Source organism: Diabrotica undecimpunctata, chromosome 2 (assembly GCF_040954645.1).
Source record: "Diabrotica undecimpunctata isolate CICGRU chromosome 2, icDiaUnde3, whole genome shotgun sequence".
Lineage (NCBI taxonomy): Eukaryota > Metazoa > Arthropoda > Insecta > Coleoptera > Chrysomelidae > Diabrotica > Diabrotica undecimpunctata.
This window is the reverse complement of record NC_092804.1, coordinates 131,783,926-131,796,899: the sequence shown is the minus strand read 5'-3', so window position 1 is coordinate 131,796,899 and position 12,974 is coordinate 131,783,926. Positions and strand designations below refer to the sequence as shown.

The window sequence follows — 12,974 nt, the reverse complement described above, 5'->3', positions numbered from 1 at the left end:
AATATATATGTATACCTTTTATAAAGGATTTTTTTAAATAAAAATTTTTTTGTTTATTAAAATTGGTACCACCTTTTGGGATGGGATCTAGATATTCGTATTCAGCGAAAAATTTTACTTAGGATAGAATAGTTTCAACTATCCACCCTTCCATGTATACAGAAAGGTATCCATTAACTTTTGTTTCAGTTTTGGTGAATTTTTAATTTTGATAATCAAATCCATTATTTGATTTCTTGTAGTTCTCTCCTATACAGGGTGAGTCACCACTAACAAGACGGAAGATTACAGCGAAACGGTAAAATATTTTGAAAAATTTTTAAACGTGTAGTACGTAGGTTGATAAAGGCTACATTTTAAAATTATTCTGAAATCTACAGGGTGTCAAAATAAAGCGCGGCGTTTCAAAGTTATATATTTTTTTATGGAACAGCCTGTATTTTATTGGATTTTCTAATTGTGTTCAAAAAATAAGGTATAGTTTCATAAGACTCCCCTATACCTATGTACAGAGTGTTCTGAGTTATGTCGAATTTTTTTAAAATGTAAAACTTTAAACGAGTACTCATTCTTAATTTATTTATGCAATTCTAATAAAATTACTCATACATCTAAATAGCTGGATATTGGTCGAATGTATTTCATGATTAATTATTAAACATTTATTTACAGGGTGTACAAAATTTGTAGTTTCATTATTGGATTATTCAATGTGTAATATAAGAACTATTTTAAATGGCACCTTGTATATTAATGAATTATAAAATTAAAAAAAAATTTCTCTTTCGAATGATTACGGATGTCCTATAACTAGGACTGATAGTTTTGCCGTAATTTAAAATTTTGTTAAACGGAAATCGATTTCAAATATTTATAATTGTTACTTTCGATTTTTAAACCCATCATATTGACATATTGTTATAAACGAAACCAGTGTAGTTATAAATACATTTTTTGTAAATAAATTAAAAATTTTATGTCTTTGGATTTGTATTCGTTGGGAAAGAAAATAAAAAAAATTGTTGAAAATCTGATGGTTTTTAGATTTTCTACGATTGATCAAGTGAAAGGCAACTGCACAGAGGTTACAGTTTTCAAAGATGACGTAGATATTAACGTTATGTTTAATTTTTTGTATTATTTTAAGTATTAAACTAAGTTAAATATTTAAATAAAAAATAAAACTATAAAATATATTTATTTCTTTGAAGTCATAATACATTTTTAAAAAAATCAGGATCTTCTCCCAACTTTATCTAAAGTCCATAAACAAAAATTTAAACGGTTACCATAATCTTGTTCGGTCAAATGCTGGTGAAGTTAAATGTGATACGATGAAAGTGGTTGGTCTTAAGTATTCTACATACACTAGTTTGACTAATTTCTAATTCACCCGAAATTTTTCTTTTACTAACATTTGGGTTTTCCGTAACAGAAAATGACATTAACTAACTATATCTTTTGTTTTAAAATCAATATGTATACCGATGAAGAGTTTAAGTAATTGTAAATTACGCAAAAACTATGAGACTTAAGTATAGGACATCTTTATACCACTCAAAAGTACCATAAAACTTTTTTTAGTATTACTATTAATTAATATTCATGGTGAATTTAAAATAAGCCTCATATTAGATATTGAATAATCCAAAATTGAAACTAAGTTTTAACACCTTGTAAATAAATGTTTAATAATCAATAGTGGAATAAATTTAACCATTACCCAACTATTTCGCTGTAAGAGAAAATTTGTTTTAATTGCTTAAATAAGTCGAGAATAAGTTTTCTTTAAAATCATTTTTTTGCTTATAATGTAGTAAGTTGTGGCTTATTTTGTATTATTTATGTTCATTTTGTATTATTTGTTTTATTAAAATTCTTTCTGATTCGTTGTGTATCAGCAAGTAAAAGTATAAAGTATACACATTTGTTTACAACTACATTGCTTTCATTTATAACAAATATGACAAAATGATGGGCTTACAAATCGAGAGTAACAACTATAAATATTTTGAAATCGAAAAGAAAATTTTAAATTAAGCAAAATCTATCACTCCTAGTTATAGGACATCCATATACCATTCGAAAGTGGAAACATTTTTTAATATAATGATTCATTTATACAGGATGTTCCATTTAAAATAAGCCTTATATTACACATTGGTTAATCCAATAATAAAACTGCAAATTTTGAACACCCTGTAAATAAATGTTTAATAAGTAATCATGAAATACATTCAACCAATATCCAACTATTTAGAGATATAACCAATTTTATTAGTATTTCTTAAATAAGTTAGGAATGAGTCTTCGTTTAAAGCTTTACATTTTAAGAATATTCCACATAACTCAGAACACTCTGTACATAGGTATAGGGAAGTCTTATGAAACTATACCTTATTTTTTGCCGACAATTAGAAAATGCAATAAAATATTGGGTGTCTCATAAGAAAAAATATAACTTTGATACGCCGCACTTTATTGGGACGCCCTGTCTATTTCAAAATAATTTTAAAATGTAGCCCTTCTCAGCCTTCAAACTATAAATTTAAAAAATTTTTAAAATCTTTTACCGTTTCGCTGTAATCTTCCATCTCGTTAGTGGTGACTCACCCTGTATAATAGCAACTTTAATAAGCTCTATAATAGCAACTTAGTTGTTGGCACATAGAACCACAAAGGGCCACTTATTACTTTTGAGTCCTTATATTCATCTGTATCTTCTTTTCTTTTCCTAAAATAATCTATTTGAGAACGATGTCGTCCACTTTTTTATGCGATTGACTTAGTGTGCTTGCACGATTACCTTATGTACAAAATGATCACGCACACACAGTGTAAGTTTCCCAATCTTCAGTTCCTTAATGCACTGACTAAAAACTGAATATAAAATAAAGACAAAAATAACAAATAACATAAAAATAAGAAAAGTCGTTCTGCAATATTTTGAGAAAGTCGTATCTCCGTACTTTGCTCTGTATTGTAGGTAATTGTAATGTACATAATGTACATAAAATAGTACTTAAATCGTTTAAGTTTTCCAATTAAATGTTTTCCTTTGAATATGTTGATGTAATTAGTGCGCAAATAAATCTACATTGGTAAAATTATATTAAGACATGCTGTGTTTTTATTTTGATATTTTTCTCAACTTATCAGAAAGTATGTTTAAACATAAACAACGTAATATATGCGTTTATTTTTATCTACAGTTTTATATACGTCGGTGTTATTATTTTTTAAAAATAACGAATTAGAAGTTGAGCGTATCTAATTTTCATGATTTAAATACAAGTTCATTGACCTTATAATCCGCAAATTTGCAAGTAGTTCCTTATTTAAATATACTCCAAAAGCAAGGTCAAAGTAACAATAAAATATAAAAACATTATTCGAGTGAAAAAATCTTTAGGTCGATATTTCTTTATATAACGTCTCTCTTTTGTTTTAACTTTTCTCAAAGGTATAAAACGTGATGGATGAATTGCGTGGGAATTACGAGGTGGTGGTACAAAGCACGTTACAGTGTGGCTATAAAAAACTCATTGTAGTACCATACGTACGAAAGGACTATTTAATAATCTTAAAAACCGTACTGAATTCGGTTTCTTCACTTTTTACACTCTTTTGGAGTGTTTCAAAAATAAATAATTATAAAAGATGGTACTCTACGTATACCGGGTGTGCCAAAAGAAGCTGGACGGTCGAATATTTTGCAAAATTTACATAGGATCGAAAACTGAAAAACACGTCTTCAATATTTTTCAAAAATCTATCGAATGATAACAAACACGAACAGCCACCCCCCCCCCTCCTTGGGGGTGGACAACTTTGAATTCTTAAATCGAAAACCCCATTTTTTATTAAAGATTTCTATTCCTCATGAACAATATGTAACTTTTTGTTATTCAGGACATTTTGTCAAATTTTTGATAGGTTACGCTATAATCTGAAAAAAACGATTTATACTGATACCCTAGAAAAATTATGGAACAGTCATAGTATATCGACAAATACACTTAGAAATGAAAAGCCAAAAAATACGTTATTATTCCTTTCACAAATCTATCGAATGACATCAAACCCGAACTCTTTTCTCAGCTTTGGGGGTGGGGCAGGAGCATCTTTGAAATCTTGAGACAGAAAACCCCATTTTTTTTTCATTACAGATTTGGATTCTACGTGAAAAGGTAAATCAAGTTTTATCTTCATTTTTTTTTCGGTTCGCTATAGATGGCGCTGTTATCACAGAAAAACATATACAGATCAAATTTTTCGGGACATACGTTTCGAAACACGTGATTAGTATTTTTGAAAAGGCTATCTAATGATACGATCATAGACCTATAGATACCGCTCTAATTTCAAAAACAATTTTTGCTCACAAGTGAAAGTATTTTTACAGCTAATATGAGGTTAACGTCTTTTGTTGATTTTGTATCTGACTTTACTAAAAAAATACGTTTAGCATAACCGACGTGGAAGTAGTAGCTTTTATTCTCTCGGAGTGCTTGTTTTTAGTGAGTTCCTTTGCCTCTCACGATTGGCGCCAATAACTTCATTGTACTAAATGCAAGTATTCTGTAGGTATTTGGATTTCTACATCAATTATTCTCTGACAAAATTCATCTAAATTTTGAGGTTTTGTTTCGCAAACCCGATTTCACAAATAACGCCACAAGAAAAAATCAAGTGGAGTTAAATCTGGTGACCTGGTAGGCCATTCTATCGGACTTCTTCATCCAATCTAGTAATCAGGAAAATGCTCATCTAAATAATTACGAACGTTCCGTCCGTAATGGGATGCAGCACCATCTTGCTGAAACCAAACGTGCAAAGTTATCGCCAGCAATCTCACTAATTGCTGGAATTATTTCATTTCGAAGCATGTTTTCATACCTTTAAGCAGTAAGATTAACATCGATGAAAAATGGCCCAATCAAATTATTTAGTATTCCAGCCCTAACGTTTACTTTCTGTATATTGAGTTTTGCTCTGTCGTATCCAATAAGGATTCTTAACTTCCCAATACCTCCAATTATTCCGATTACAAGTACCATTCAATTAAAATATTTCTTCATGTGAGAATACAATGTTTAGAAAGTCTGCATCTTTATCTATTCTAAGCATCATGTCCTCACAAAATTCTAAACGTCGTTTGGGATCATCTTCATTTATCTCAAGTGTCATTTGGCAAGGATGCAATTTATTACTTTTCAAAATCCTGCAGACTAAAAATCTACTAATTTCTCAGGCTTGGGCAGTTCTACGAAGACTACTATGAGGAATTTTCGTAAATGATAAGATAGTAAAACATTTATCGCTTCTTTTTCGTTTTTTGCTGACTTTGGTCTTCCTAATTTAGCTTGATATTTCACAGCCTGTAGCTTCAAATCTTCTAACCGTTCTCTCCACAGTCGATTTGGAGGTAGGATCCATTACAATCCGAAAAGTATCATTAAACTCCGATTATGACCTTTTCCTATCACCCCAGCCTACCATCATTAGTAATGATATTCTTTCTTGTTCATCAAGCTGGGCAATTCACTTTTACAAGTCAAATTTTTACAGATAGAAGTTTAATTTTAATATGATTGAGTCAACAGTTGAACTAATGTGTATTTTAAAAAGTACCTATTTATACCAAATGGATGAAGCACAAAAACTTACAACAATAATCCACTTTTTGTTTACGTATTTATTATTATCATTGTTAGATTTTTATTTCACAAATCTTATTTTTCACAACAAAACCATCCATCAAGAATTAGACAATATTACAATATTGCATTAAAATATTAAAAAAATTAATTTCTTTTAATTATATCCGCGGGGGTGGGTGGTGGAAAATCTGCAACGTGGCAAACTAGCAAACGGTACAAGTTATATCTCACTCTATAAAAAGGCGACCGCAACAAAACTATAGAGGTATTGAAGGTAATATTGACAATAGATTTACAAATGTTAAAGAAGCTGTTATAAGAGAAGAGCAATACAGGTTTCGAAAAGGTAGGTCTACTAACAACAATGTTTTCATTCATTATAAAACAAATTATCGAAAAACGAAAAGAATTTAACCTAGAAACGCATATTGCATTTATAGATTTTGAAAAAGCTGTTGACTGGGTCAAATCGACAAACGATTTGAAATTATAGAAAAAAGAAGATATCCAATTAGACCAATCAAAAGTATGTACCTAAATAAATATACACCAAGCAAGTGTAGCCCGTGTTAACGTGAGTCCTATAAATTCCTTAAGTGGTAATCCTATTTATTGTATACTCCTAAATTGTTTTCTAAGAAACAATGGTATAGTAATTACATTATCGGAAAACATTAAAGTCGGTAACATTTTTGTTCGAACAATAAAGTTATCACTTTCAAATAATCGAATTGTAAAATTTTTGTCGATTCGAACCAAAATTTGGATTCGTACCGTCTGAACGGACTGTTATGGTGTTAAAAGATTTACAGTACTTTAATGACCACTTAGGTCTAATAATACAGATGATCATAGTGATTGAAAGAAGGAAGATTTTTTTACACCAAATTAGACACATTTTCAGAACTTTCGTAAAGAACGCTCAGAATTTGTATGGTCCCGGTCTAAAATGTTCATGCCGAATAAACCATTGTTATAATTACGTTTATTAAGTCATCTTAAACTTTCTTTGTGTTGATTCAATTAAAACAAGTCCCTCTTTTCGGTCATTACCTCAGGTCTTTCTTGATGAAAGTATTTCGGATTATTTAGTACCAAACATTGATATCTTAAACAGTAAAATCTAACTGCACATGCCTTATATAAGCAAGAAATTATTTGTCATAATACATAAGAGAGAACGTTAGGAATTCTAAGTACACGTCATTGTTGGTATAGCAATAAAAATTAAATAATAATTACATTCCCCTGTAATAAAAATTATAAAATGTTAAGTACTCGCACATTTATGGTGTATGATATTGATTATGGGACCAACACCTTATTTTACAATGCCTTGACGTATATTTCGAACTAAAAGCTATTCAGTAATAACTGATAATAATTTCTCATGATAAACTTTTGAAATGGTAGTTTTAGATTTTGTAGTTATAGATCTTCATCATACAACTACAGTATTTATTAACGAACTGTCGGGTCCTTGATAAATTACAAAATAGGAAGGATAAATAAGAATTATCGACAATATAGCTATTAGACTGTCGGATTTCAATACGAAGTTCAACCACGATTTTATCCCTTATACCTTTTTGTGTGCGGAAAATGTCATATGAGATAAGCAAAAAGAAAAGGAAATTTAAAGTTTAACCAAGTTCTTTTTTTCTGGCAAAAAGTGGTCTATTCTTCAATAAGTTCCATCAAAAGTTCTCCAGATGTTGGAGCAGGTATACGACGCCTAACACGACTTTGTAGCGGGCTCCGCATATGCTCAATAGGGTTTAAATCGGCGCTTTGAGCAGGCCAGCATATTTTTAGAATATCAACCTCTTCTAGGTACTCTTTTGTTGCCAATAAATCCAGCATAGGGCATCACATGATCACCACGAGATCCGTATGCGCATCAAAAGAAATCCCCGCCGGAAACATTACTGAACCACCACCAAAACCAACCCGTGGTGCCAGAGTGCAACCAGCGAAACGTTCTCCAATCCGTCTGTACACCCTACTGCGTCCGTCTTTACATAAATGGAGATTCTACAATCTACACTCATCCGTACACAATGTTTTTTTTCCAATCGTCTGCTGTCCAGTGGGTGTGCTCACGGGCAAAATCGAACCTTCGTCTTTTGTGTGCTGAGGAAAGTAAGGGCTCCGTTGCTGGACTGCCAACTGTCAAACCTTGTTCCCTTTATCTTCTAAAAGTGCTTTAATATTCGTGGATAAGACTTCGATTTATTCCAGCTGTATATAAAATAAAAAGAAAAAAGGACACCATATCTATCCTAAAAACCTATGTACAGTATTATGAAATTATTGTATATTCACAAAATAAGTCAACTGTAACATATCGCGTTCGACCGCTAACCCTTCGTTTGTCACTTTACTGGTGAATTTTAAATATTATAGTATAGTAGCTCTTCTGCTATGTAAGCAACCAAGTGTAGCATGGTTGAGTACTGGCCAATAAAGATTTTATAGCGTTCTTCACAAAATTTTGCATTTTGTTTCCTCATTTAACTGTTGTGTGTTACAGGTACTTCTGCAATTCGTGTGAATACTTCTAGTATGGTTAGTGTTATTGTTCAATATCATGAAACGTGAAAAGCCCTGTATGAGACTTAATTATCAACTTAAGAATGTGATTTTAATTTCTTTCTTCTCTTCTCTTTCTTTCTGAAGTAAATTCTTTCTGAAACTTCTAAGAATATACACATATTTCTGAAAAAAAAATCTGTTCGTTTTTTATGTTCCGTTTAGTGCTTATACAAAGATTAATATAATGGAAATATGTTGCGATTTGAAGCCAAAAATTTAACGGGTTTAATTTAAAAACGATATATTATATTGGTTTCTATATCGGCTTGCTTGAAAGAAAAGACATACGAATTTATTTTTAGTTTTTCCAGTTTTTCCTAAAATATTTACTGGCCTACGTGAGTTCAGTCACAGATGATATTATTTATATAAGAACATTTGAGAATATCAAAAAACAGACAGTTTTTTCTGAAAAATTTCGATGTTTTATTTCAAATAACTAGATAGTTGGTAGCTAAAAACTGGAGCAGATACATATCAACAAATAAATATCAAGGGCTATGTTAGTAAAGAGAACAATTCGATCAGACGCCAACAAAAAATTGTTTGTTAATAGGTAAATGGAAGCAATTGTACAATAACCTTTAAACTTTTAAATTCAAAGTTTAAACTAATGATAAAAAATAATACCTTTCTATGCCCTAGATTTTTGTTTATATTCCTACAGAATCTTTATTCTAGAGCATCATGTCAACAGCAATGGACATGTTCCTAAGCGCAACAGACTCGTTGTCGTTCACAGATATCTTAGATATAGATATAAAATCTGAAATAGATACACTAGTTGGGGGACACAACGACTTCTCAGGATTTAACTTTAACGACATGCCTCCTTTAGAAATCGAAGATGTGCATGATATAAAATGGTTCAATTCCAACTCGAATCATTCTAATTTAGATTTCAGTGGAGAAGATGGCCCCACTATGGTCAACCCTAACGCTGTAATGCCCGTTATGTCCTTAGCACAAAGTATCAGGTGAGTTAGTATAGTATAATGTAAAAAATCCATGAATTATCTTATTAAAACAACACTTTTGAATTATCTTATTTCCGTATTTGATCCACTTTTTAGGTCACCGTCTCCTACATTAAAAGAAAGCCATTTAACATTCTCTCCTGCTACTATTAAAATAGCAGCTATAAAACCAGATAATCCAACAGTTAAGAAAGACTTAACTTGTAAATTAGAAGAAGTAGTCGAGAAGAAACCTGTGATTAAGACAATTACGAAAGTGACACCTATCTTAGCCAAACCTGCTGTAAAAACTATCACAAAGGCACCAACTTTACTTACTTTTAGGTAAGTATTTATAAGTTTTTAGTATGTCTAGCTAGAGTATATGTGATTAAGTTGAAGAACTCATAAGTATATAAGATAATGTATAAACAAGAATTTATCTTCTTGTGTGTTTTCGCACTTAATAGTATGTACTTATTTTGACAAATGACGTTTCGTTTTAAATGAAGAAAATATTTATGTCAAATTAAATTTTAAAATGTATAGTTCCGAAATGTTAAAAGAAATAATGATGACATCAATTGGAGAAGTAGCACAGTTAATTCCTACCAGATGCAAATTTTATTATTACTGTTTTTGGAATTTCTGAGTTCAACAAAAAAAAGTTTTATTTTAAATGATTGAATAGTCATATCAACTATCATTGAAAATCAAAAGTAAACTTAAATTAGACTTGTCTTGACTTTTTTTCTTCAACCTTATCTAAAAAAAGATATTTATGAGTTTTTCAAAGACAGTATTCATATAAAGTTTCTATTTATCATAATTTTTTCTTTTAGAAATACTGTAAACCGAACTATAGCGTCACCTATAAACATTACGCAGGTTAACAATATTGCAACCATACGAACTGTGACTCCATCTACAATTAACCGCAAAATTCTCAATGGTAGGCCATTATATGATGATGAAGAACGGGCATTTCCAAAACCAGCTTACAGTTACAGTTGCTTAATTGCTATGGCCTTGAAAAACAGTAGATCTGGTAGCTTGCCCGTTTCTGAAATCTACAACTTCATGTGCAGACATTTTCCTTATTTCAAAACTGCTCCCAATGGTTGGAAGAATTCAGTGAGGCACAATTTGTCTTTGAACAAATGTTTTGAGAAAATAGAGAAACCTGCATTGAATGGTGCTCAACGAAAGGGATGTTTATGGGCAATGAATCCTGCTAAAATAAGTAAGATGGATGAAGAGGTACAAAAGTGGTCAAGGAAGGATCCACATGCTATCAAACGGGCAATGGTAAATCCTGGTAAGTTTAAATACTTTTACTTGACATATCCTTATTGGGTAAGGGTCCTATTGTTTCAATTATATCTTTTCAATATCATTTTTTTCAATTCATTGATTTTACTGATACGAATCTCTGGGATAAACGGATAGTATGTTTATATTATAAATTTGGAAAACATCCCATTGATTATATTTATTTTTTTATAGAGCATCTAGAAGCGTTGGAACGAGGCGAGATGAAATTTTCTTGTTCATATGACGAAGGAGATAATTTTGGAGATTCTTGCGGCAGTGCTGAAGAACAAAGTGAAGGCTCAGACTATGAACAGGAACAAGAAGTTGATGTTTCAAATGTTGCCAATACTCAATACGAATATATACAAGTTAAGGAAGAGGATATATCTGATCTGGACATAGAAGTAAGTATAGAAATTGCAATATTTAAAAATTGTGCATTTATTTTGGATATTGATTTCCAACGGATTATAAAAAAATATGTGTTTAATATCGTGCGTCTTTAGATCTCTTGATTAAGACCTTTGCAAATACGCAAATTCCAACATCCTATTTTAATTCATTACTTTAGTTTTATAAACTCTAATGAACAACAACTTCAAAACTAGTAAACTTTTTTAAACTGGTATGGAATTAAATGTTCATAGCATGTTTCATATAAAAATGCTTGCACGTCACAATTTATATAAAGTGACGTCACTTATATTTAAAATTTCCAGAACGTCAACCTTAGAGTTCAAATTTTCCTAGGACAGCTAATAATACGAAACCCATACGGAACTGCTAGATCATAGGCGTCAACATGGTATAATAATCAGAAAAATGTAATCATCATTCTTCTTCTTCGTCTAGCCATTCACGTCCCCGACGAACATAAGCCTCTTCAAGTCTTCCTTTCCATTGTTTTTTTATTGTACGCTACTTGTAGCCAATTTTTCCCGGCAGTCCTTTTCAGATCATCTGTCCATCTCGTAGGAGGTCTGCCTCTAATCATCATCATTATATGTAATCATCATTATTTTGGGAATTTTAGAATTATATTAATTATTCCTCACTTACTAACTATTCTGATGTTTTGGCAACGCTGTGGGGTTCTGACGTCGTAAATCTTGAATGACGTGCACGCATTTTTATATGAAAAATACTATATGTATAGGTATGTCAAATTTATTCATCAGATTATGTCGCTTCTTAGCATGAAAAATTATAAATTCATCAGGACAACAAAGCAAGCTAAATATGTCTAAATAACACAAACCTTGGGAAATAAACAGTGTTCCATAAAATATTTCTTAAAACATTTGTTATATTTAAAAAATAATAATTTTATATCTCGTATTATAATATACACTCAGTTTCAAAAAATGCAATCCATGGTGTATTTTCGATTTACTTATGGTAACTATATCTATATACAGAAATGTGGGTGTAAGCAGGTGGACAGTGTGACGACTAATTTATGAAGGTAATTTATCGCCCAAAAGATCAGGGATATGTCCAATGTTATTCATAAAATATTACTGACCTTAACAGGCTGGTCGCCTGTTAGCTCCTCGCGGTGGAGTACTTTCCAATCCTGCGTTCTCAGGTTTCGATTCATCTTCCTCAGTCTGCTAATGATTTGTTTGCCCTCTTATCTTAAATATTTTCAAGCTTGCTATCTACAAGGTACTTATTGATGCTCATTGATGAAATTTTATAATAAATTTGTTTCCAAACTTGTGATCTTTAGTTTGGTCCTGAGATGAGTCATTGCCGTGGAATGAGTCAAGTCAAATCTGTAACATATACAGAAAAATTGATAATTCGGGTCCAGCATTAAGAGATATGCGGGTGGAAATTATGAAACCCTAAGTTTTATACTTGCATAAATACGTGCTGATACATGCTTGTATCAATACCATACCAATCTCGCAAGTTCTTCAACCATGAAGTCTTTTTTCGCCTTGGACTGAGTTTCACTGCTATCCCTTGCATAATATTTTGTAGTAATCTATATTTGGGACATCTTATTACATTTCCGTGGAGTTTCAAATCTTCTCCACCCTAGAAAGGGTGGAGCTTTAGCTTCTTCTTAGGGAAAGAAAATTGCACATAAATTGAAAATATTCAGAAAACTTTACTTTAAAGTAGGTAACCTGAAGCTATTAATATTAATTATACGATGCCTCACAAAAAAATAAGTTTTAAGATTGTACTTCAGGAAAAAGCTTAAATTAACTTATTTCTCAAAAACCTGTACAGATATGGGAAAATGATAAAATAATCGTTCTTTTAGACATAAACCTGAATCTGCTAACTTCTGCAATATTTGGTCAAAACTGACATCAGAAATCTGCTGTGGGGTTAAGTGGGCAACTGCTATTTTGTTTAGTGCTACTACTCCGCCTCAACCCCTAGTGTTGTTTTTCACCTCTGCAGAGTGTGTCTTCCAAAAGATACATTT

The 12,974-nt window shown here is 31.2% G+C and overlaps 1 protein-coding gene across 2 annotated transcripts in view; it reads left to right on the top strand.

The window, feature by feature from the left end:
* Positions 1 to 12,974, top strand: part of LOC140434886 (mothers against decapentaplegic homolog 4-like) — a 38,592-nt gene that overhangs the window by 14,363 nt on the left and 11,255 nt on the right. For both annotated transcript variants that reach the window (XM_072523497.1, XM_072523496.1), the window contains 4 exons: positions 8,940 to 9,235; positions 9,332 to 9,559; positions 10,057 to 10,532; positions 10,721 to 10,932. In XM_072523497.1, the coding sequence (XP_072379598.1) occupies positions 8,946 to 9,235; positions 9,332 to 9,559; positions 10,057 to 10,532; positions 10,721 to 10,932 (1,206 nt within the window). In that variant the 5' untranslated portion in view covers positions 8,940 to 8,945. The remainder of the gene's footprint in view (positions 1 to 8,939; positions 9,236 to 9,331; positions 9,560 to 10,056; positions 10,533 to 10,720; positions 10,933 to 12,974) is intronic.